The sequence below is a fragment of the Rhamphochromis sp. 'chilingali' genome (genome assembly GCF_963969265.1).
Source record: "Rhamphochromis sp. 'chilingali' genome assembly, chromosome: 13".
In the NCBI taxonomy this organism is placed as follows: Eukaryota; Metazoa; Chordata; class Actinopteri; order Cichliformes; family Cichlidae; genus Rhamphochromis; species Rhamphochromis sp. 'chilingali'.
This window is the reverse complement of record NC_137940.1, coordinates 27,467,631-27,494,705: the sequence shown is the minus strand read 5'-3', so window position 1 is coordinate 27,494,705 and position 27,075 is coordinate 27,467,631. Positions and strand designations below refer to the sequence as shown.

The following is a 27,075-nucleotide window of genomic DNA, read 5'->3' as shown; positions in this document are numbered from 1 at the left end:
AGCCCGCGGTGACGGCAGCGTGAAGTGATATCCTCCTTGCACCCACCTGTATGTGTAAGTCTGAAATAAAGAGATGATGATCTACGAAGAAGCAGCTGAGGGCTCTTGTTTAGAAATCCTAAAGTGTTTATGAGCGATCACAGAGGCAGCGCTACTGACGTAAGTGACTGACGAAGTTCGTGTCCCAACGGGCTGCAACAGGCGCTCCCATGACATGAAACTTTGACCCAATAAAGGTGAACTTCAGTCTGAGTTTTCTTGATCTAGTTACGGTTTTAAAAAATAAAAATCACTAGTCCTGGGGGTTGATCCTGAAGTTTTAATATAGAGACACATTAGGGTATTTTAAAAAGTGTATTTAGCCATTATAACATGTTTTGTGTTGATTTATGAGGTGGTTGTAGCTCAGGAGGTAAAGCAGGTCATCTGCTAACTGGAAGTTTGATGGTTTGAGCTCTGACTTCTCCGGTCTACATGCCAAAGTGTCCTTGGGCAAGATCCTGAACTCCAAGTTGCTCTCTGATGCGTTCATTGGAGCACGGGCGTTAGATAGAAGTAGAAAAAAGTGCTTGCATGAATGTGTGTGAATCGGTAAACGGTGCATGTTGTAAAAGTGTTTCGAATGCTCAAGTAGTAGAAAAGAAAAAAAATTAACATGCAGTGAAAGGAATAATTATTTATAATCTGAAACCTCTTGCTGTTTTGGCTCTTGTCTTCACCCTTGATTCACAATGCACCCACGAGAAGAGTTTCACAAGAGGAGTGGTGCAGTGTCTGCAGTGATGGGATGGTGCATCAATCCATTGAAGAGAGAGTGTGAAAGCAAAATTGTCCATTTACTTCTCAGTCTCTGTCCTGCCCTGACATCTGCCTTGTTCCAATGAATGAGCTGGTGAAGGTGGCTGTGTAGAGAGACAGGTCTAGGCTTCTCTGTGTAGACCTCTGCGACCTGGACCTGCAGAAGTGGGACGGGAAAAGAACATATATACTGTAACTGGAAAAGTCCAGTATTTTCTCTCTTGTATTGAAAAATGTATTTATGCAGATTATGATTGAGCAGGAGACCACAGAATATATATCGCTATGATTTTTAAGGCCCCCAAAGTAGTTTTGACAGCATTGCAGCTGCACAGGGCATTGAAAAGTAGTGAGCCTTCACATACCAACAGTGCATGCTTTTAGAGATCCTTTGTGCACTGCTTAACATGTGTGTGCACATAAATTGAATGTAAATGTACAGAATTAGTACAGTGTGCCCAGTATGCAAAGCCAAGACCTCTACAAGTCCTACATATTTACACATTTCCCTTGAGTTTTTGGAGCACTGTGAATCACATCCAACATGGACATTTTCTTGTCAGAAAGCCTGTAAGTCTGCAGTTTTCTTTATTCCTCTATCTGATTTTTTTTTTTTTTTGACCACAACTTTTTTTTTTCTTTCGCCTTCATTTGGGAACTGCTCCTTGTAATCAATCACAGTGTGCCTGTTTGGCTATGAGCTTTAATTCCACAATAACGCTGATTATTCTTAATTCATCCATGTGTCAGATAGCATCATGGGTTCTTTACTTAAGTCAGGTTGGGTTGACAGAGAAGGTTTGTTCACTGGGATGGAATTACTATGAGACCCGAGACAGGATATTGGCAAATAGAGCAGGTCACATATCATTGCTGGTGAAGTCATGGAGATTGGAAATGTACAGAACACATGATGCTGATGAACTTACTGTATATGTGAAAAAGATGAGTGAGGGATGAAGAAAGTTAGATTAAATGTAACAATATAAGTAGGGTCAAATATTCAGCTTCTAATCAGTACATTAACTCTGCTATTAACTTAGTAAGGTCCTCAAATAAAGCAATCTGGCAGACCACTTGGGTAGTCGGAGGAGGAGATCTGACAGCAAATTTCTATGTACAAGTAAAAGTACACTCTTAATACTTTGCACGTGAAGCCCATCAGCAGAGAATGTAAGAAGCAGTTAGTCGCTGTTAATCAAATGCACTTTATGAACTGATCATCAGCAAGTGTGACCACCTCTATAAAAGCAGAAATTCACTGCAAGGTCAGACCACCCAGGCAGAGAAACTACATTCAGGTGTGTGGTAACACCATGCCACCATCTTCCTTGAATCGACATCCCATCAAATTCACACCAAGGTCAGACCGTGCAATTTGCAAAAAAAACTCCAGAGCTTCATCTTCAAGTCCACTAGCTTCAGCTGGCATGTTAAATGTTAAATTTCATGACAGTACAATTAGAAAAAGAAAACTTTGTAAAGATGAGACCAAAGTGGAGATATTGGGACATAATTCACTGGTTTGTCAAAAACTAAATGGAGAATATTAGCACGGATATCTCATACTAACTGTTAAGCACAGTGGTGGAGGGCCTTCTCAAAGTATCCTAGAGTCAAATGTGAGGTCATCTGTCGGACAGTTAAAGCTTGAACAAAGTTGGGTCGTGCAGCAAGCCAATAAGCCCAAACAAAGCAGTAGATATATAACAGTATGGCTGAAAAAGAAAAGAGTGAACCTGACTGCTGTGGTGGGACGTTAAGAGAACTTTGAGGTTATTCAAGTTATGTAAAGATATTGACTGCACAGGACTGCATAGAAAACATTTTGTATTTTTCATATAATTTTACATATAAAACAACAAAAAAAACAGATAACTTAAAAAAAAACACAGGGACTGTGAATGCACCACTTCTTCTTAGATCCAGATGCCCATTCTCAGTTCCTTCACGAAGCCGGGTTCAGCATGCCCAGTCATGACTGTGTAATCTACACGCTCTCACCTTGGTTTCCAAAGTAGCTGTAATTGGCCTGTCTATTTCAGGTTTAAGAAAAGAGGAAGCGCAAACCAGACAGAGGACCTAGCTCAAGGGTAAGGTCTAAGGGCAATAGGTGTGAAACACCTGTAACGAAAAAGAAGAGAGGTGGAAATAATGGTGAAAATTAGAAACTGCTTTCAAATGGTTGGAACTGCACAGATATGCAGGGCTTGAAGAAATTTGAAGAAAGCTGTGGGAACGACAGAAGGTGGAAGCCTTTTGCAATAAGATAATTGTTAAAGCAGGAGTTAAGCTGCCTTTTGAACATTCACACCATGTTTCCTCAACCATGGTGTACACACACACACACACACACACACCACAAATACTGGAGTATTCATGGTGATTATTGGGATTTTCTCTTTATGCCTCCGCACTTTAAGACCCACCCCCGCGCTCCCCATGCCCGGGTCTCCAGTTTTGCCCTAACATGTTCCAGAACTTCCAGAAACTAGAACCACATTTTATGAATGAATAAAGGCTACAAAGATAAAAGAGAGTTTTTATCCTGTTACAGACCACCGTTCACCATAGGCTGGCTGGCCCCGGACGAAACCAACACTTCAAAAATAACCCCGTCAAACTACCACTGAACACACTGATGCTGTTGATGTTTGTCACATTAAAGAGTCTGAAACTTTTATCTTCAAAAACTGTTGTCCAAGTGCGCTGAAAGGAGTCCTGATACTTTGTATATTTGAGGCACATTCCTTTGTTGAAGAAAATATGTTAAAGTCTGTATTGGTAATATCAGATATGCTGTTTACTATCTGCTTGCTTTTTAACAGTAAAGACCTGCATCTCCTAACTCACAACCTTTGGCTTGGTATCTGTGCCTTTTTTGAATGATAATGTTGGAAGGACACAAGAACCCCGTCCCAGAAGTGCTATGAAATATCCAGCCTGTCTTTTTCAAACTTGACATGTGTTGCCATGGATTTTGTGGGATTCGTATTCACCGTTTCTTCAGGTCTTCACCTCTTTCAGGGTTGCGTGTTGTACTCTTTGTAAGCTTTGCAGGATGTCCACTCTTAGCGAGAGTAGCAAGAGCGCTGAATTGTTGCTGCTGGCATCAGTTTTTAATATTTTACAAGCCAGACGCAATGTGAAAATTAAAAAGCAGGTTGCCATAGCGACAAATCTGCATCCTCCCTAAGTTTTGCAATATAAAATCTACAAAAACGTAAAAATAATATTTCTTCAGTTTACGTTACTGTCATGTGCTATCATGTGTTTTACCACATTTCTTGTGACGTCACTCCTCTTACTGTTGCACATAAACATGTCCGCATCCGTTTCTGCCAAGTGTCACGTAAGTTTAGGCCATTATTTACTCAGGCAATGAGTTATGAGATGATATTTTTCATCATGCTCGTCGTAAACATTTTCTTGAGATGAAAAAAACTTTTCCAAAAAGTGGGAAAAAAAAAATTCCACCCTTCCATTGCCTTTCTGGCCTTAGTTTGTGCCTGTATGTAAATACAGCTGGTAGCACCTAAAGGCAAAAGCTCTGTCCTCTGTCTGCTGAACTTTGGGTGCTTTGGTCTTCTTTGTTGTGATCTGACGTATTTGCTATGCTTGGCTGGGGCTGGCTGTGTTTTTGCAAGGATACTGTCATTGTTTTGACTGCATCTTTCTCTGTGTGGGGCAGTCCCGTCCTTGCCTTCACGTCTCATTAGGTGTGTCACACGATAAATGCCCAGGCAGCCTTCAGCACCAGCCCAGCGCTCAACACAAACCACCTGCCAGACATCGCAGCGGCAGATCCAGCGCAGAGCTCCTTTGTGTCTTCCTCTCCAACCTGTGCGCACTTTCAAACAAATATAAACACGCAATCAAAGTTCTCTACAAGTATACACTGTGTCACCCTAAAAACACAAATGACCTGTCAAGGATTATGCGAACCCACATCAGTGCCGACCTGATGAGTTTTTAGAGATTGAGCTCGTTAGGGCAAAATGAATAATGCAGCAGACAACTAAACAACCCTGCAACTTTAAGAGCATGCATACATACATCGCTCGCATGCAGGTTTACAGCGGCGTCACTCAGCTTTGACGGAGCGTGCTAAGAAAACTATATGTTGATCACACTCATGGGCGTGAAGCAGGCATCCAGTCCTTCGCACAAACATACTCAGAGAAAGACGCTCTGCTGCCATGCAACACTTGTAGAAACTCAAACACAAAAGCCGAAACTCTGCCGCATCTTATTTCCCAATCAAAGATGACCTTTGCTTGAATACCAGAGAGATGTTTACTAGCATCTCTCTCTAACCACATATCAACAGTCGCAGAGCCAAAGTTCAACCCACATGAGAGGCAGACAAGTTTTATAAAGACAATTTAATCCACAAGAGGTTTGTATTACTGATGTGATTCAGGCTGTTCATCATCTGGTGAGACTTCCAACAACAGTTCTTACCCTGCTTACGACTTGCTGTCTTATCTGCAGGAATTCCAAGAATACGATTATTTCTTAAAACCATTTGTACTAAGCTTTGGAATATGAGGGACATTTTTTGTACATTTTCTTTAAAACGGTCGAGTTTTGTGTAAAACAAGAGGTTTGTGGCGACGTCATGCCAGAAAGTCCAGCTCAGCCAGCAATCCTGGTACATCAGCAGTGTATAGTTGAGTTCCGTGCAACCTGATACCTCCGTTGACACCTTCTTTTATACATCCAGCCTTATATATAGCTCACTGTTCACACTTTCTACTTTTCTTGTCAAGGAAAGGCTGTGTGGCAGACAGGATGTCGACCTGGAGAAACAGGAGTAACTCAAAAAAATCAGCTTTAATGCCGTCAGGCAAAAATAAAGTCCAAAATGCAACACTGAACAGGGGCAGGACATCGAAATACCAGAAAGCACAGAGCACAGGGAATACACACATAGCATTAAGAAACAGCACAACAAAGGGTAAGGGGAGACTCGGACAACATATATATATGCCGATAAGGAGAGGAGAGGTAATAGGTGGCAGGACAAGGCACAGAAAAAAAATAGCAAAATAAAACAGGAAAGGGTGGACAAACACAGCAACACACAGCAGCTTCACACTAACTGAAATGCTGGGGAAGACTTCAGAAACTCAAAAACTAAAAGCATGAAAGTAATTTACAAAAAAGCTCTAAACAATCCCCCAAAACCACAAACTAATAAAAAACATGAACACGTATACCCCATTTTCATCTTCTTTCTGACAGTAGTCGGTGATGTTTGCTCACTTCTGTACCCCATAAACAGGGATTGAAGGGGGATTGGTAGATGGGAGGGACCCTAAGATCTAGGGATAATGTGTATTTTCCCCACTGATGAGGAGGAAAAAGCATCAAAATTAATAACAACAGTGCATGTAAGCTTTAAAATGTTTAGTTTACTATATATCACTTGCTGATCAGTTTTAACCCCTGAAAGCAATCTCTCATCTTCCTCTCCTGTGCTCTCTTCCTCATGTCTTTCTCCATCTGTATTTGGACTAAGAGTGAGGACATAACTAGTGAGACCTAATGAGTGCCAAACGGCACAGGAACACTTTGTGCTTTTGGTGATATTTCTTGAGCTTTATGAAACACTGCCAAAACTTTACTAACGTGAATGAAGGATCTGGGTCCAGTGCAGGCAGAACCATGGGGTGAGGTTACTTTATGACTTGTTACGTGAGATCTCCACGGCATCAGTGGGAAACAACATGAGGCTGCAGCATATGAAAAATGAACTTATTGGATATTTTTATGTATTAAATTGCCTGTGAGATTTAATTAACTGAAGCTACTGGAAGCCCGCTTTTAGCCGTGTCTATACTGGGGTCTTTGTTGCTGGTTCCAGAACAGAGCCATAAAAAATGAATTATTTCGAACAGAAATAATAATTTTATCTGACTAAAGTAAGAAGAATATTAAGTAACCATTTTCACATATATATGATATGCAAGGTTGTTATGACATCTGTCACAACGAGATTTAATAGGTTTGAGTTGGAATTTTCTAACTATTTTTCCTGCTTAATTTGGATATCTGATTGTACCCACTCTGAGATCGGATATTCATGAACCCAGACTGAGCCACTGAACCTCGCCTGACCCAGAACAAGAGAGATGCGGGGCAGCTGGTGAACGAATCATCGTTACGTGATTCACATCCGTTTTCTTTTTGTCTTTTTGTAGCTGTTTACACCCACAGCATGTGTCCTCCAGCTTGCTGGAACAAAACTTGGACAAACACGAACGTGGACGGATCAGGAGACGACAGAGACAAGTAGTTTTGTTTCAGGCAAAGAAGCTTAACAGCTGTCCACATTTCTGCGAAACTGGGGAATCCTCGCAATCGTGCCTGATGTCAGCATTGGTTTGCAGCGACGGTACTTAACCTCGCCTTATGAGACCATAAATTCTGTCTTTGACAAAAGGGGAAACAGTTCGTTTAGTTGCTATAAACATATTTTGCAAGTATAATCTTGAGTCAAGTGTTGCAATATTAGTGTCAGCATTTCTACAAATGTGGTCAAAATTTGGCTTAAGGTGATTTTAACTCACCAGCATGTGTAGAAAATTCAGGTATCTACACAGAAAAACCTCTTCAAAGTTTTCATGATTGTAACAAAAGATGGAAAAAATCTATCATTAGTGATTATTCATCTCTGGCTCTCTTCCCCAGCGTCTTTTGTTTGAATTGCAAAATAAAGAGATGATATGCTGTAGGTTCACCACCTAAAGCTATTATGAAAGCAAGAAACAGACCTTTTCGACTTTCCTCTCGATATGTCCAGCCCACTTTTCCCGTTCTTTGCACTAAATTTCATTTTCCCATATTTGTGTGTGGGGAAGGTGGATGGATGGATTTTGGTTAGCTCTTGTTGATCCCACCTAGGTTAAACAAAATAGGACCTTAACAAAGATAAGGTGGGCTCAGTTCTCAAACATTGTGCACTTTATTCTCTCGAAGCTCCCTCTTTCCGAGAAATGTCACAGTAGCTCGATCGTGCCAAACTTCAGCTATGAGAAACAAACAGGAGTAGATGGAAGATGGACTGGCGTGTATGTTTTGTTGATTTGAGACCACAGTGGGTTTAAATAGTTTTTACAACCTGTAAAAACGTTGATGGAAAAATGGCTTACGGCGCCGCTCAGGTCGATTTCACTTATCAGCAGGAATTTTGGATTTGCCTGAGTGTGTGTGTGTGTGTGTGTGTGTGTGTGTGTGTGTGTGTGTGTGTGTTTGAGCTTACCCACAGGATGTGATGTTCAGTATTAGTCAATCTTTAGTGGCTTCCTGAAAGATACTGTGTGAAGACTTGAGAAGGATGCTGTATCTAAACAGAGATCCATGTGTTTGTTTTTCACTGGTTTCTGACATTCTCTCACACACATAGACACTCCGAGGGGGGTATTGGCTCACTTGTGGTCTCCCGGTCAAACCTTAAATGCTCCTTGTGTGGAGCTTGAGATCAAGTGCCTCGGGCGAGCGTGCACATACACACACGCGCACTTATCTGCAGTTCAAATGAAGTTCGTTGTATGTTTCCGTGTTATCGTGCTGTTCCCAGGGATTTCTTAACATGTGCTCAGCTGAGTGAGCTCATGCGTGTCCAGCATTTTTTTTGTGCATTTCTTAAAGAGATCTGCACACATCACACATGTTTATATGTAGCCTTATTTCCTAAATATCCAGTATTACACATTTATCAGTTCACATTTTTCTACCTTAACCCCATACGTCTGTTTGTTTAGCATCCTCCCATCTGTTTTACAGTGTGCAAATCAACCAGTCACTCTGTGAAATGTATTGCTGCTTTGTCTTGGAGTTGTACAGTCATCTTTTAGTCAGTTAGCAACCTAGACCTCTAAAGAGTATAATGAAAACCTGCTTTTGTGTGTTATCATCCCATTAAATCATCATTATAAGTTGTCATCACTGCCTGCACCTAGTTGTAGGCTCAATAGGCTGTTATCACTTCGTGGAGTTGGTGCAGCATTGCTTAAATGACATAATGAGCATGTTTCCACTTTGAAATAACAACACAAGTCGACATATGGAGGTTGGAACCAGAATGTCACCCAGGAGTACGTGTGTGATACTTGATTTTTCATTGTTTTAGACGCATTGTTTTTAATCTGCTTTACATTTAAACTTTACATTTGCCTGCACGACCTTTCTGTTTCATGCCTTGCACACTTTGACTGGATGATGCCTGCTGAGATTTTTTTTTTACATGTGATTATTCAGATAACCTCAAAATTGCTGACTCTACTAGATTGAAGAGTGTCCTTGCAGACCCGTAGGACATTTTCAACTCCTTTCACCTCAGCTGACCCAGAAATGCCACAGTGAAACAGAAAGACAGAGCTAAAACCCAAGTCGAGCCACGGCCATTTGTTTGCATCTCAGCCGATATGCGCTCACCTCGCTGTTCTAGAGCAGGAATCTGAACTGCTTTCACACATGCCTACACTCTGCTCTCCAGCCCTGCTGCTTTTCCCATTAATTCCTCCAGTTAATCTAGTCCTACCCGCCACAATTCCCCCTCAACTATGCCACTCAGGACTAATCACGCTCCCACATTTCAGTCACTCTGACGCCTGCCCCTCCAGTGTTTGGCCACTAACCTGTCGACATGCAGACGGCCGCCTTTCAAGTCTCAAACAAAGGTAGAGCAGGCATGGCCCGTGGTGACCCATATCTTATGAAGTATGTGCTTGGTTAAGGAAGAATTTTATGCACCCAAAGACCATGTACGTGCAAGACTTGTGAAAGCATTCATCCATCGATGCCTGCTGACTTCGTTTTGTCTGCCAATCCTTTCCTCTGTCATTTTTCTTATATCTGTAAGACTCTCTTTCTCTGTCCTTCCCAACTAATTTCTCTACCTCCTGGTCTTTCCTCCCCATCCCATCACTCCCATGCACATTCCTGTCTCCCTGTTTCCAGCTTTTTCAGCTTTTCCACCTTGTCATCTAGCATCTCTCTCCATCTAGTCTCTTTTCAGAGGCCTTGGGCTTACTCTAGCATCTCCCACTCCTGTTTATGACGGTGGAGGCTGAGGGAGGGGAAGTCAAGCCCACTGTGAAATATGGAGGCTATCATAACACGGCTGGCATCTGTGCCTGAGGTTTGAAGGTGTAGAGGTGTTAAAAGTGTAAAACTGTTCAAACATAAATTTTAAATGAGAGTCAGTGCAGTGGGTGCACAGCTGTAGCCCACTCAGTTTCCTTTGTTATTCTTTGTTTTGTTTTTTTAGTTTGCCAGCAAAATCCTGTGGGAGCTTAAAATGGCAAATGGAATCACTTACATACAGCATAAAAATATGATTTAGTCGAGCACTTAAAAAAAGGGTCAATCTTCATTTCTTTAATTAAAGTTATTACTTTTTTTTTTTACTATTCCTTCAATCCCAGAGTTCCAGTGTCATTAATAGCTCATTGCTGTTGCATTAAGGAGGATGAAAGTAGGAGAGGCAGACATGCGTAGGAGGTGGGAGACCATGATTGAGGTCTCCTTGAAAGGGCTGGCAGAGTCAGGAAGTGATTAGGCCACTACAGTACCCCCAATAATGACAATAGAAAACATGCTCAGAGCCATTTATGTGGAACCAGTGTGGTTCTGATTTCACTATGAGAGCAGGGGAGGACGGTCACATGGAACAAAAGACAGAAGAAGTGAGGTGTTGCCCACAGAAGGGTTTTAGACCATGGGAAAGCAAGCTGAAGGCTTACTTGTTACTTTAGCTGCCCTGTTTTCTTGCCATGTCTGGATCCTGTGCAGTAAATTGACGGTAGATTTGCTTTTTGAGATTCATTTTTAGAACAAGCAGAATTTATTTTTCAAAGAGAGGTTGACAAAAAAAGTTCTGACATGCAGCAGAAAGAAAGTGATCGTTTTGAGGCTACCATAAGTCCTGTGTCAATCAAACGACTCCCTGTGAGCATGCACTTGGCGACAGTGGGAAGGAAAAGCTCCCTTTTAGCAGGAAGAAAACTCCAGCAGAACCAGGCTCATGCAGGGTGATTCTGGTGCTGGGAGGAAGGGGAGGAAGACAGAACAAAAAACACACTGTGCAAGAGAGCTAGAGATGAACAACAACTAATGATTAAATGCAGAATGGTGTGTAAGCACATGGTGTATACAGCCGAGTATAAAGATTTTTGATACTAGAATAACCCCGTTTAGATTAGAAAAAACAATACTGGACAAGTAAGTCAAAGTCCAGAGTTTATTTATTCTGATTATTATCATTATTCTTCTTCTTCCATCTTGCCTCGCAAGTTTGAAAAGAACCTCAAAAAGTTATATCAGAATGTGTGATTCGATTAAGAATGTTTTCCTATTACTTTGGCAGTAAATTCACAAAAATATTTTACATGGCTGCTTCAGTAAGGTGAATAATGACATGTAAAGGACGCCAGTCAGTGTTTTGGGCTTTTAAAATAAAATACTCTCGATGATCTACCAACAAAATATTTCAAATACTTCTCACAAGCTCCAAAGAGTAATTCTTTCCTTCTGATGCCTCTCTTGACACATCCTTTCAGCTCCTATTGCCTCCTTATAGCCGACCCAGCAGTAGTATTGACATACTCGTAAGTTTATTCAGAAATTTTTTTGGTGTTTTGCTTTTAATGTTACAGGAGGAAATGGAGTAAACATTCATCTGTGTGTTAGACAAACCTGTGGCCAGCATGTCCCCAACGTAAGAGAAATATTAAACTGAAATTGCAGAGTGCATGGGAGCTGCTCTCAGGACACATCCGCTTTATGGTTGACTATCACACAGTAGAAGTGGATTACGAATATCGATATTATCAATACCAGTGCTGATATTTGTATCGGATCGATACTAGCACCAACTGAGCAATCTTTTTTTTTTTCAGTTTGTAGCCACTGAACTGTGTTAAATGTATTTCCTTTATTTGAGAGGGAAAAAAGAAACCTCAAACATGCAGTGTGAAAAATGTCTGAACCTTTTTGTGCTGACTGTCATGTGTGTCACGGCTGGCGGAGGGAGCCGTGTGGTGTGGAGGAAAAGGAGGACCCAAGATGCAGCAAACTGATGATACGAGTGATGTTTTATTTACAAAGGTGGTGGTGACAAAAACAGGCAACGAGGTATGAGTACTTTACAAACGGAAACCTAAACTGGGAGAAACTAAGTGACAAACCTGAGACCATACAAAAGGGGTGCGGGGCAGAGAGACGCAGAGACAGGAACACCATAGAACGCAGAGGTAGACGGATGAATGCAGACGAGCCGACAACAGGCAGGAGAACACACAGGGCTTAAATACACACCAGTAATCAGGGGATGAGGGACAGGAGGGCAACACAGCTGGGAGAAATCAGAACTGACGGGACAGGGGAAATGTAAGCTGAACACACTCACATCAGACAGAGACCTTCACAATAAAACAGGAAACTCAGACACGGGGAACCAAACAAGACACAGATCTAAACAGACAGCTTCACAAACAGATGGGGTGACACCATAGACAGACAGATCCAGACGCAGACTCAGAGGCAGACCGAATATAACACAGAACTAAAACAATCATCATCATGAAAATGATAACAAACTAAAAGCGCTGGGTCACCGACCCAGGACCATGACAATGTGTTTTGGATTTATAGCCTATGGCGCAATGAAACAAAAGAAGCTGACCCAGAGTATTTTAGGGACAAGCACATTTAATTCAGTTCAATTCAGTTTTGTTTATACAGCACCAAATCACCCACAGAAAAACCCAACGATCATATGACCCCTATGAGCAAGCACTTTGGTATATAGCACCAAATGACAACAGTCGCCTCAAGGCGCTTTATACTGTAAGGTAAAGACACATCAATAATAGGGAGAGAACCTTAACAATCATATGATACCCTATGAGCAAGCACTTTGGTGACAGTGGGAAGAAAACTCCCTTTTAACAAGGAGAAACCTCCGGCAGAACCAGGCTCAGTGAGGGACAGCCCCTTACATTTCAGGTCTCCAAGTTTCAGAATGCATGAAAAACTGAAAGGTGTGTTTTATTGTAGTAACTCATTATTGTGAAAAGGAAAACCCACAGTGATTTAGTGATCAGTATCAGATCGATGCCTATATTTGCAGTATCGCTCGCTGCTACCACACAGTTGATGTGCATCAGCATTGACGGGAGCTTATCCTGATATCCTGATAGGGCAGTAGGCAAAAAGAAGCAGTTTGCATGCATGTTGAAGTGTCCTTAGCCAGAATCCTAAACCCAAGTTGCCCCTCATGGATACATCACAGTGTGAGTGTACATTTTAAACAAACAGCTTAAAGACATTGGACATGTGAATGCATATGCTTATGGGTGAATGAAGGGTGCAGAAGAAAAATAATTTGAGACCTCTCTACTTAAATAAATAAGCCCACAAAATATACTCAGCCTGTAATATTCTGCTTGGGTGTAATGTAATTAGCTATAACACTGTGGCAAACTGTGCTAAAAATTTTCAGTGTAAATTAGAGACTAATTAGAGACTACAAGCTGGTCTGCTATGCACCAAGCTGGCTGCTTGGTGCATATCACACATGGAGAGAACTTGGAAAACCTTTTGTGGATAGCTTCAGCTTTTAAGCCAAATGGGAAGCTTGAGTGATCTTTCTGAGCCTGATCACAACCTTATTTTTCTTTGGGGTGCAATCAAGTGCACTAGTTGTAAGAACAGTACCTCTGTGAAATCACCGAGCAGACACTGACGCAAATCAATGGAAGTGTAGAAAATGACTCATGGTCTTCTAGCAGCATGAGGTCTAACGTCTCACATCATCTCCCGTCCCTTCTGTAGCTTTCTTCCTAGTTTTCCAAGCTTGGCAAGAATTCGCCAACAATGACAAAAAAGCTTTTTACTAGAAAGGTCACAGTGGAGGCTGCATCATAACAGGACCAGAGGAAAGTTGCTGCATGAAGGCCAGAGATGAATGTGATATTCGCTCAACATGAGGGGAAGAGTCTTGTACACACATGAAAGTCTTTGTCCAGCCAAACTGAAAGTCACAGAGTGCATTTAGCTCTAAAGAAATCTTTTTCTGTCATTTTATTTTTGTTTCTCGCATCTGAAACTGAAACTACATGTGCAATTTGTGCGCTGACATTTTAGCGCTCTGCCAGCTCGTACGCATTTGATGCCAAACAGCGCTCGAGCAGCAGAAGCGAAACGGCGAGTGAGGTTGAGTCGTTTTCTACTCATCCCTGCGGTGCTGATTTTGGCAATTCATCGCTCTTTCTGTGTTTCCACAGGGCCTCCAGGAAAACGTGGAAGGATGGGAAGAAGAGGGGAACCTGGTAAGTAATTCCCATCAAATCATTTAACGGTTTATTTTTCCTTTTAAACTCTTTTCCTGGAAAACATACACTTTTTTTTTTCTTCATCACACTCACATACCATCCCTCTTTTTCCTGTGTGACTGGGTAAGTTCGAGGCGAGGGCCCAGCAAAGGCAGTGATCCATGAGTCAGGCCACTGGATGATGGGCTTCAGTTGGCCCTTCTCCCTGTCCCTTTCCATTTGCGCCGACATAGTGCTAACTCTGGCCATGTGGTTCCACTAACTTTGCCCAGATGTCAGTCGTTCTTGCTGAGCGGTAGCAGCTGCTGTAGTATGAGCCTAATGAGTCTGCCTCGCCAACATCGCTACCCACCATTATGGTGCTGCTTTTTCAATCGATCCAAACCACAAAAACACTCCACGAGGAACCAAAACAGAGCAAGGACATAAGTCTTGTTTCACAAATGTCATCGTGAAAGATGGAGCGGATGTTGTACAAGTCTCACTCATCCCAATTTTTAAATGTTTCTTATTAAAAGTGGGCTCCACGACAGTATTAGGCAATTTTATCAAAACCTGCAGGATATGTGTCACTGTCGTAAAATTTCCATTGTGGTTGTGAATCACTGAGGTGGATGTTTACAGATGGGATCTGTTCTTGTGAACACGGTGACTAAGTGAAAGATCATCAGTGATCCCTTTCTGCTTGTCTGCTTACTTTATTTTATCTGATCAAACGTCCATCTTTTAGGTGACGGGTTGAGCAAAACGTCCCATAAATCTCGACTCGGAATTGCATGTTTTTTTTTCTGTTCTAGAGGGCGGCCAAACAGTATATTTCTGTTTTCTAGAAATCGCAGCAGAAGGTGAACACCATCAATGTGTTAGTCTCTTGCCGGCATGAACGGCCTTGTGTGTGGTTTGCGCAATTTGGTTTTCTTTGGAGATGCAAATCTTAAGTCTTAATCTTACCGTTTACAGAGTTTCACTCATTTTCTGAAACTACTAAAAAAAAACAAGAAGTGAAATTAGATTTGTTAGGGTCAATTTGCTGTGGCAGATTTGGTGGACTAGTAAGTGTTCACGGCAGCGTTACGGTCTCAGCGGGACTGACCCAGTTTACCATTATGCCTTACTCATGTTTTTAATGGATTTTGGAGAGCAGTAGTGACCGGTCTCAAATCTCGATAATCAGTTTACTGTCTAACTAAATTTATATTAGCATAAAATGTGGAAATCCCTTTGGGTGTCCTCCAGGTCCGTTTAATGGAAACCTCATCATTACGAGCAGGAGTGGGGAATTAATTTAAGAAACTGGGACTGTTGTGGAGGCCCACACCCCTGGGAAAATTAATTACCCACCCCTGATTTGGAGGATGTGTGCTGCTAAGGTTTCAGCCGAGAGTGGACGCCTATTTGAGGCAGATGGTCCGTGTCTGAAGGGCCGTCGTGGTTCTGTTTAGGCTATCGCTTGTATTTTTTAGTCTCTCATCCTCACATTGCATCCTGGCTCAGAGCGAGTACGTATATTAAATGGAGAGGCTGTTTCGCCATCCTGATGCTGATGACTCCAGGACAACATTTTAAAAGGCCAGAAGAGGTTTTCCTCCATTCTCTCAGGGAAAAAAAAAACAAATGAGAGTGGAGAAGGGAGCGCACAAACACAAATAACAGGAAAGAGGGCAGACAGAGTAGTTAAGCATCTTAAAATCAGCCCTCGCTGTCATCTTCTCTCTGACATGCCTCGTTTTTTTTTTCTTTAAATTGTTTCCTTTTCTCTTATGTTTGCTCCTGCGTCTCTTTCTTTCTCAGTAGTCTACAAGCACATATACACACCTGTCCCAAGTTCAGTAGTTAAAGCTTGTCTTTCTGTGTGGCTTTCCAAGCTAGTGTGTTTGTTTGCCTAACCGTCTGGCCCGGGAGGTCCCCGTCGAAGCATCCAGACACAGATAAACTTTCATCCCTCATGAACCTAAACGCCTCCCTCCTCTTCTTCTTGACACATGCTCGCCCCTAAAACATGCATTTTCATCTCTCTCTACGTATGCAAAGCTCCTGCTGAATCAAAGAGCCCACTTCAAGGCCACAATAGAATCTGTTCATGTTAACAAGGATTTTTTTGTGTGTGTTTTAAGGAGAGCCTGTTTTCAGTCTTGCTGACTTTATGTTGGTGTTTGATGTCGTGCTCATGCTGATGAGGTATGCTGTACTGAAGCCGCAAAGGTGGCAGAGCCCCAAGTGACATTATACACTATAAGCTGCATTAATCAGCATCATTATCGGTTTTATCGGATAGCATATTAAGGAATAGCTAATAAAAATTCTGCTAATGATGCGTTCACTTTGTAGGGATTTAAGTGATTTAATAGTGCTCCTGGTCTTAGCCTCGGACTTTAAGGAGATTATTAAAAAAAAAAAAGGCCACTAACAACAAAAGGAGTTCTTTGATCATTACTTTTGTTTTCTGTTAGGCAAAGAATGAAAAGCTGAATGTAGTTTTGCTGCTGAGGCTCAACATCAGAGCATTTCAATCACGACAGAAACACTGCCCTGGAGAAATCTCAGAAGCATCTCATTCTTTTTCTCCCCCCACAACTTTAAAGGGACAGACAGTTTGCCAGCACGCCCCGACCTCTTTACTCGCTGTTTTTCCGCCATCCAATACGCCCTTATTTTCTTAAGAAACAAAGTCCTGACATGACTTCATTTCCTAATGTAAAACATGACCCATTATCCAGCAGTCTGTTTATCATAACGGGTTCACCACAAACTGCGCTGGCGGCAGCTCTAATATGTTTGTTCTGTACTGTATTTAGGTGGTTAATTGCAGCCATCATCTAACGAACCACATTGCATGTGCAGGTTTTTTGTTGTTTTGTTTTTTTTGTTGCAGACCACTGTTCAGAGGAATTGATTGGTATATAAACCAAAGCCTGCTGCAGTTCTCGCATGTTGTGCTTCATGTGTCTGTAGAGACTTGTAGCATTTACTTTCTAACGCTTGGTTTCTCTTTTGTGTTGCAGGGCTTCCTGTAAGTACCATTCCACCTCATCCAGGTAGTATGGAAACAAACTAAAGAGAGGTTTCAACATCAGTCACGCATGCACACACATCCACCTTGTATCATCCCTCGCTGTGAGTCCTGCACGGCCCGGCAAACTGCGGGAGTTGCCAGGAATCCTTTCACTCACAGACATACAGACTGTCACAGACTCACTCGCACATGCATCCACAGAGAACGCCAATAAATGGACCACCTGTGCATGTGGGTGTCCATGACTGTGTGTTTGAGTCTTTCATGGTGATGGTTAGGGAGGTGTGACTTATTTGCAGTGAGTTATTCTCCTCTGTGGGACTGTAACTCCTGCTGACACTCTGACACACTCGGGAGATAAAACACACCGTTACTCAAAGCCTTGTACAGAGTGGAAACTGATGCAGCTGCCTTCAGATTTGTTTTTTGTTTTGTTTATTCCATCTGCATTTTAAATGTCCAATTTCAGTTTTTATTCCTTTCTTTTTCTTTCTTTTTTTTATTAAATTGTCCCATGTGGCACTGATCAGATATGCAGAATTGGAAATGCTCTGAAACGTACCGTGACGAGCTTCCGGACACATCAGAACAAAAACAGCATGCCCGGCCAACCAGGATTTGTTCGATTGGTCTGCATCTGATCCACACTAGGCGTGCATGAAACAATGTCTTCTCTTAAAGACCCCCACAAAACTTACAGCCTAAATCTCATAAAGTTGATGGGAAGGTGTGGTAATCCAGTCACTCGCTACTCTGCAAAGTAGCAATGTGTCAGTGCCGTTTATCTAAGTAATGTGCAGTGGCTGGTACTGTAGACACAATGAAAACAACTGATCTGATTTTCTTTTTTAATTATTTTTTGTGTCCAAGTGGCTTTTAGTTTAAAACCGTGGCTCATGTTTGAGAGCAGATGAGAAAAGAGAAAAAAAAATCCCAGAACATGTGAGTCAAAAGCTGTGGTGTAAACATATGACTAAGTCCTCGCTAGTTCATTCGTTTCCAAATACAAATTTAGTCTCCATTTACAGTAAATTATTTCATTCAAGAATTCAATATTTTATATGAATAAATAAATAGTCAGCCACAATCCTTTAAATCATTAACCACTTGTCTCCTTTTATTATGTAGGATACCAGGCTACATGTTGGTCTTTGAGTTTGTTGTGTGCAGCTGTTAGTGTCTGTTCAGCCTTGATTAATGCTTCATGCTTCAATGTCTAACCTCACCAGGGCAAGGCTGGACGGGATGGATACCCGGTAAATTAGATTTTTATTTATCCTGTCACTCTATTCACTTCACCTACTTGTGTGTCTGGGCCTGGATCTGTTCTAACTTTTTCCCCACATTTATTCTGCCTTTTTCTATCCCATCATCTTCTCTGCTTTTTCTTTCTAAATTACTAAATTAATTCATTTACCCTTTCCATGACTTCCTCTTCATAACCAATAACCAACAGTGATGTATCCTGCCTCATAAATGAGAAGTAAGCTCACAGATATACAAAGTTCAGACTGGTTATATCACACGAAATATGACTAACCCAAGGCAGTTGGCAGGGGGAAACGCAGCACGTTTAGTTCTCATATGAGTAAACATAAAGAGCAGTAGACATAAATGCCCAATAATGTTAAGATATCATCAGTAAACACAAACCACAGGAGTGTAAACCGTACCACAATGTGAAACAGTCATCCACAAGGCTCCAATCATGGCTTGCAGCTTCTAGTTGGGCTTTAATATGCTTGGTGTAATGCAACGATGTACATGCATAGCTACTGAATGGAAAGCAGGTTACCAATTTCCACAAAAACACAGAGCCATGCCTAATGTTATCCAGAGATACAGCGGCCTCTAGTGGACAGCTAGACCTTTTCTTTTCTTTTTTCTTTCTCCCACAATTTATGAGATGAAACGGTGATTTCTAGCTTATCATCCATTTATGAATACACCTACACAAAACAGTGTGACTTCTAGAAAAGTGTGCACAATGCTACAGTCCTCCCTGAGTGGACGTCTCGGCAATCCCCCCCAAGGTCAGACGATGCAGTGCTCAGAGAAATAGCAAAATCACAAAAGCATCTCAAACTCTACAGGCCTCAGTCAGCATGTTAAATGTTAAATTTTACGACTGTACAATTAGAAAAAGACTGGACAAGTATGGTTTGTTTGTTAGGGGTTGCGGGAGAAAGAAAAATATTGTAGCATGGTTTAAATTTGCGAAGTTGCTTCTGGAAAAATACAAAAAAAAACCCCACCAAAAACCAAAGACTCTGGGAAAAATGTGCTTTTTGGACAGACAAGACCAAAGTGGATCTGTTTGGCCATAATGCACAGCCCCACATTTTGAGAACCACACACAATAAATCAACACAAACACCTCATATCAGCTGACAAGCAGGGTAGTGAAGGGAGGATTCGGAGCTACAGGATCTGAGCACCTTGTATTTTAGTCAGTCCTGAACTCCTCTGTATACCAAAGTACTCTAGAGTCAAATGAGAAGCAATCTGTCTGATAGCTAAAGCTTGGTCTAATTGCCATGCAACAGGACTCAATTTAAATCTAAACACAGCAGCTAATCTACAACAGAATGGCTTAAAAAGAATCAAAGTGTTGCAATGGCCCAAAGTCCAGACCTCAGCAGGACTGAATAGTCTGAGAGTGCTGTGCACAAAACAAAACGCTTAAAGAAGAGCGAGCCAAGAGGCCACAACCTTGTGAGACACTGATAAAGTCATACAGAAACATTTACTTCAGATAATTGATGCTAAAGGTGGTTCTACAAGCTCCTGAATCATGGGGTGCACTTAGTTTTTCACTCATTGACTAGTTCCATGGTGACCCAAAATAGTCACGTCATCTTAACTCCTACAACATCTTTGCCATGCTAGCTGTGTAGTTGTGGATGTTGGGAATGCGGGTATCTCGGGCTCTCGCTCAGGCATATTCCCATACAGTCTGCCTGGCACTGCACAGCCCTGCTGACGGGAAATGCCTGCTGCTAATTACACACAGGTGGACTCGGTGCACAGATAAGCCTGTGCACATTTGTGTTTTTTAGAGGATTTTGTTTGTTTGCTTGCTTGCTTGTTTGTTTTTGCCTGTGACCGTTCATCTCCATTGCCGTCTCCATTTGAAACCCCAGAGTTATTGCACATTTTATTGTCTTGTTTTCATTTAACATTGTCCTGGGATGCCATTATTTGTGCATTGCTTAAACACTGCACAATCTGGTTAATTCTTCCCAGTCTAGTATAATGAAATCAATCTGTATAGTGCTAAGATTACATAGATGAAACAGTGTAACGACTGGAGGAGCTCAGTCTGCTGTTGCAAGAGGCAGCTTCCTGGTCTGTGTGTGTGTGATTATAAAGACTGAGGATGCTGCGTGCTTGAGGTCACAGTGAAACAACAGCAGATTAATCACGCTGACAATTATCATGGACAGTATATCATTACATTTAGCAGGAGCAGAGATGATAGAATTTCAAACATCTGACTTTAAAAAGGGCCGTTCTTCCTGTTGGGTATCAATGTTTGTGTGTCTGTGTCCATATGTGTGGAGGCTGTCCAAACCACCTATTGTTTATGTATGTCTCTGTAACAAAGCCCAGGACTGTGGAAGTGGTCAGAGGTATGTGTGTGTGTGGATGTGAGTGCTAGATGTGTTTTCACACTAGTATTTTCTCTCAGATGCTCATATATGAGGGCAATCAGCACAAATGAGACAAGTGGGTTACCGGAGACCGCTGCGCTGCTAACTGCATTGTGCCAGAGATTTGTGCCAACAAGACTTTTTTTTTCTCTTTCTGTTTCCATTCCTTAAACAAACAGCTAGATTGCTTCCCAGTGTTTTTTCATGTCCTCTCTCACCCCTATTATGTCTCTCTGAATTACATACAATGCAGTTCAAGCTTTTAACCCTCCCGAGCCAAAAGTCTGTAAGTGTACAAGCTAGCAAACAGTTCAACAAGATGATAATAACAGCTGTGGAAGTCCAAAGTAACAAAGGGCATCTAATCAAGTTTTAATTAGAGGTACTTGTCCCTGATTTACTGGTAATACAATTTTCTGCTGCAATTTATTCTCCTGCACTGCAGTTTAGAGGCATTTTTTTAAATACACGTTTTTGTACCCTTTAATGGCCTTTGAATACTGTGTACTGCTACTTTTGATACTTAACCTTGGTTGGTTTGGAGTGTAACCAACTATTTTTTACATTTTGATATTGCAACTTTTCCATCAATCCGTTATCTTCAATTTGTCCTGAGTTGGGTTTCAGTTGAAGCCGACTAGGCAAACGTCCTTCTCACCAGCAACAGTTTCCAATTCATCCAAACTTGAGGAGAACCTGAGCTGTTCTCAAGCCAGATGAAATGTACACTGCTGAAAAGGACTGAAACATGACGTCCCAGAGGTGTTCGACTGGATTTAGGTCAGGCTACCACTGACTGGGCCCCCAGTCAGTGGTATCAATTCCTTCATCCTCCAGGAACTATCTGCATATGACGGCTCATGAGTCCAGTTATTGTTGTCCACCAGGAGGAACCCAGGACCCGCAGCAGCAGTGTAGCATCTGACAGTGGGTCTAAAGCGGAGTCCAGCCATCCTACAGAGGAAACTCATGTATTTGCAGCTTGTATTTGCAGCCCTACTCTGTCAGTCATTTATGCCGTGACCATAGATGAGGGTCGGATCTTAGATGGATTGATGATTTGGAAAAGCCTCGACTTTCGATTCAGTTCTCTCTTTACCACAACAGTCAATGTAACACTCCACGTTCCGTTACTCATGATTAAGATTTCAAGATGCTTGAATTCCATCGCTTGGTCCATCCTCTTTCATATCCTACCCATACATGAAGCCAACAGAACCACATCATCTACATGAGGAAGGTTGCAGGTTCCCAAAGTACATGCCCTCCTAAGCCTTGCTACGCCTTGAGATCCTGTCCATGAATATCTCAAACAGGACTAAAGACAAGAGAGAATCCTAGCAGAGTTAAACTCCAGTGAAAACAGGCCCAACTTTGCAGAGAGTAAGTGGATACACTTGGTTTTACGAGGACATGATGGCCCATGACAACTGACTTGCAACCACGTATTCCTGCAGTTCCCCCAACAGGTGCTCATAACCATTCTCCAAGCCACCAAAACACACCTAGCTTCAATGTTCAAACCTCTGTGAATTATCCAGAAGTTTGCAAGGGTGAAGATCAAGTCCTCTGTTCCACAGATGGGAATTGATCCTGAATCCAAGTTGTAATTGCAATTTTAAAATATTGGAATTAAAAAAATATATACTGGTAGAAAAAACATTGGATCCCTTCATCCACCACTGCTGACCTGTTAAAGAAACTGCATGCATGTGTGCAGTGTGAGTGCACATGAGCTGCACTTCATTTAGGTGGCATACACATGTTGAATTCATCAGACTGCAGCAGCCCACTTCCAGAGAATCATCAGTTGTATGATAAACAGTGTTAATGAAATGCGGTTTGCGTGTCTCTCAAGCATAACACTACGACGTGCGTGCTCATGTATGTTTTCTCCCCTCATGTAACCCTTGCCACTTCTTCCTCTCATAAATCACAGCCAAGGCGAGATTCAGAAAAGAGTCTTCCCCCTGTCAAATAATCACAGTCAGGCAGGCTGACAGCAGGGCAGAGGGGTAAACACACACCCACACACACCAACTGACTCCTTTTCACATGTGCAGCATGCCCAGCCACAAGTGTGTTTATTCGCGAGTGCAACACTGAGACAGACAGCGGACCTCAATCAGCGAGAAGGGCCCAGGCTCGCCATTGTTCAGCCTTCAAGGCTGCAGGGCGCAGATCAAAGCCTGACAGGCACCCGGCAACATGTTGGCAATTTTCTGTCCCAAACAAACAGCACTCTGCTATGCTTTATTGTGCGCTTTGGTTCTGCTTGTAGCCACTGACTATTTCTAAGAGCCGTGTATCACAAATTGCGCACACGTAGAGCTAACACCGATTTCTGTCCCTGTGGTGACATTAAACAAAGGTTTTCATGGGCAGCCTCAAGAGGAAAAAATTAATCATATCCCAGGAAGAGAAAGAGGAAAGCGCTCTCTCACTATCTCACCTTCACCTTAATGCCATAAAAGTTTGTTGAGCCTGCAGTTTGCAGCATAAGCAGCGTGCGATTCTCGCTGAGACGCCGGCTGTGATGTGCAGACACCAGCTTTTCATGCTGCATCCTTGACAATCACACCCTCGTGGATAATTAGCAGTCTGCGCCATAGGGAGTACAGTAAAGGCAGCTAAAACAGCCTGCGGCTTCTTTCACCGGGATTAAGAGACGAGCACATGCAAACAGACACACGCCTGAATCAACGCGCGCATTCACACATAAGCAAACACAGACATGTGCCCTCCTACAGGCCATGTTATTTCCCAGAGATCTGTTTAACAGCCTTCTAATTGATGGGAATGTGAGTCAAAGCTGTTTTTTTGTTGTTTTACCTGCTGAGGGATGCTGCAGGATAATGTGGCGCTGCAGACTAGAAATACAAGTTCTTTTTATGCGAGTGTGGTTCTTTATTTTGTTTTCTCCCACATTTACTTGAGGTTTTGGCGGTAATCTCCAGCTCTTTTTCCCACTTTTTCTAAACATTAATCTCCTATTTTTTATTTTTTTTTGCCTTTTGTGTTCTTTTACCCTCCATCCTTCCCTCCCTTTCTTCTCCAGCCTGATCCGTTTGTGGTTTGAGATGCAGAAATTTAGCAGCAGCCCCTCACCCCAACACTCTGAAACCCACCACATCGCTCATGTTTTTTTAGTTCAGCCTAGTTTTATTTGAATTCCAGCACACGTTTCATGCCTTGCAGAGTGTTTTAAAGTTAAGCTATTATATTTTTTTTTTAAAAGACAATAGATAAGGTACCTAACTCCCTTTGATTTTGTTTGTTTCATAGTTATTTAAACCCATTTTGTCATTGGTTTTCAGTGAACACCGACTCTTATTTCTATTGCTGATTTAATGAAGCTTGTATATTTTAAAGTATTTTATTACCAGACATACCAGAGCTCTCTCCACTGCTCGTTGCATGAAATATTGCTTCAGGCAGCTCTAGCAATTCCTCAAGTTAGTAGAAATTCTATGCTACTACTTATTAATGCAAGCAGTCCGATGTCAGACATTAGCTACAGGGTTTTATTACTGAAAATAAACCTTTCATACACATCTCGTTGCAAAGAAAAAGACCCAAGCAGCAGTTGTACCCACAATTCATAAGGCTCTTTGTCGCTTGTTAGCGGCCATAAATCAGTCCCTTTTAGATTGTGCAGCAGCCGCTGACCTCGCATTGTTCACCTCTCCTGCTCATCCTGACGAGTCTTGAAGGAGCCAGACCCCCATAAACGCTCCCAGATGCAGAGATGTCCCTGCATAGATGTATGTATACATGGTAGAGCTTAGTGTGCATGTAGGGATGTAGCCTCGGAAAACTCAGAGGGACATTTGAAATTCTCATGGGAAACTCAGGATGTTGTTTTTAATAGAGCGATGGACATCCAGCCTGTCCTGTGCTGTGAAATTATTGCCGTCCAATTGGTCCCAGTCATTTGTTCCACCCTGGTCTCGGCTACCTACTGCTGACTTCACAAGGGTTCCTTAATCAAAAAGACATTCTGTAAAGAAGCACTTTTTATGCTTTTTTATAAATCTCTTTTACAGGCTGCTTTCAAGTTTGACAGCAGTCTGTAGCCACGCTGACAAATTATGAGGCAAAAGCAAAGCAGTAAATGATCAGATGAGCGGGTAACGAGAGCAGCTTCACGTATCGCTCCCTCTCTGTACCTACTGCCCATCCAGCAAAGCAGGCCAAGATGAGACTGTGGTAGGGTTGCATCCGTGGGGCTGGTAAATCAGGAGATCATGAAAAAAGCCAAGACTTGTGTGCGCCATCCAAGGCCAGAAGTGATTATTGTTAATGATGGTTTCCACCCTGGAAAGCCACCAGGACTGTGAACAGCAAGCCAGTACTTAAGGGACCCTGTAAAAACAGTTAGCTTAACATAGAGTAGGGTTGTTAAGAAGGAAGGCGGCAGGAAGTCAACGTTAGCCCTTACCACATACATCACATATAAGTGTTTGTCAGGAAAGTTTGATCCAAGAGCCGGCTCTTCCTTCATGTTTAAGTAATCCAAAGATTTGAGCGCCTTTGAACTGAGCATAGAGGAAGTTCAGTGACTGCTTGTTAGTTGTTTTTATCGAGGTAAACAAAGTGGACATCTCCAACTGCTGCTTCAGTGCTGGAGAGTGGATGAATAGACTTTCTTAACTGCCTGTTGTATAATCTAAGCACCACAAAGACACACACACACAGGAGATGTGGGGGTGTGTGTCAAATTGATGCAACTGGAACAAGTCCACTCAAGTAATATAATTATACAGCACATAGCCTGGGAGCCTTTATCTGAATGTTACTTGTTACACACACACACACACACACACACACACACACACTGGGCAGGATATACATAGACCTACACATTTACTTAAATACAATAATGAAAAACCTTCTTTTTCCTACTTTTTCACTCTGAAGTTTCGGTTATTTTTGCTGTCCTCTCTTGAAATGTTTGCCTCTACAAATCCACTTAATTGCTTTTTCCAACACTAACACAATTTACATTTTTTCATAAGCGATATGGAGACAAGACTAAAACATTCTGAAATACTAATAAGTAACAGCTGGTGTAGGGTATCTTGCCGAGGAAAGGTTGTCTTGTCCGTGGACTGAAAACAAATAGTGACTTCAGTGTTTTGAAGCAATGCTTTATTCACAGCAGACTCGGTCGGGTGACCTGCAAGTATAATTATTGGCTCATTATGCCTTATTAAACCAGTAATTAAAGGAGCACTTTTTTCTTCTTCTTCTTTTTTTTAAATAAGCCTATTTTCTTTCTTGTTGAGAGTCTAATGAAAAGATTGATACCATTCTCATGTCTGCAGGTTAAACATAAGCTCCAGACAAAAGTGCCTGGCTTAGTTTAATTAGCATAAACACTGCAAACAAGGGGAAATTGCTGGAATTGCTCTGAGGGAAGGTGAAATCTCTAGAGCCTACTAATCACAACTTTATCGGCACAAAAACGACACTTAAAAACGACAGTGTGAGCTTACCTTCTTCTGGCTTCAATTCTTTACCGAGAGAGGTGCCTTTGCTTTAATGTGACTCTCAACAAGCAGTGGGCCAGTGTGTATTCATATAATGTTCCCAACACAAGATAAGCTGTCATGTCGCTACTACTTGGGCTTCATTTATAAAAAAGTTCTCATACTTTCTACATGATTTTATATTTTATAACATCTTTCCCTCATTGTTAAAAGATACCTATATAATGCCTGCACAAAGGAGGCTTTAGCAGAGAGATATATATAGATAGATATTTTCTGTGTAATTTTGTTGTGCAACTATAATGTCAAACTTTCACAATTTAATGAATTCTAGAAAAATGACTTTTTATTGATTGGCTGATACCAAAATTATTTTCCATAATGATTCATTATTTAAATAAATAAACTTTTGATTTTATATATTTCAGTTTACTCCAAATTATAGCCTCGTATTAAAGACAGCAAAGAATTTTTTAATTTTTTTTTTTTTTTTTTTTTTTGAGTGCATGTACCGAAAAAGAAAAGCAAACTCCTTCTGAAATGAGATCATTGTGCACCAAAAAATTTCATCCTCCTAAAAGCGTGTTTGGCTTTTTTAAAAACGTCTCAACACAAAAGCAGCCGTGGTTACGTGTCTCTAATTTGATATATGAATTACAGAACACTGCATCCTGCTTTTAATTCAAAACACCTTTGGTCTGGCAATTTATTGATAATTCCTATCATAAAGCATAAAGTTCACAGCAGGCGTGGAGGCATGTGTGTCCAAAATTGCA

General features: G+C 41.7%; 1 protein-coding gene across 1 annotated transcript in view; it reads left to right on the top strand.

Annotated features, from left to right (window-relative positions):
- Positions 1-27,075, top strand: part of LOC308408124 (uncharacterized protein) — a 133,793-nt gene that overhangs the window by 84,376 nt on the left and 22,342 nt on the right. The window contains exons 3-5 of the mRNA XM_080900232.1: positions 14,094-14,138; positions 17,144-17,151; positions 18,384-18,410. Coding sequence (XP_080756358.1) covers positions 14,094-14,138; positions 17,144-17,151; positions 18,384-18,410 — 80 coding nt within the window. The remainder of the gene's footprint in view (positions 1-14,093; positions 14,139-17,143; positions 17,152-18,383; positions 18,411-27,075) is intronic.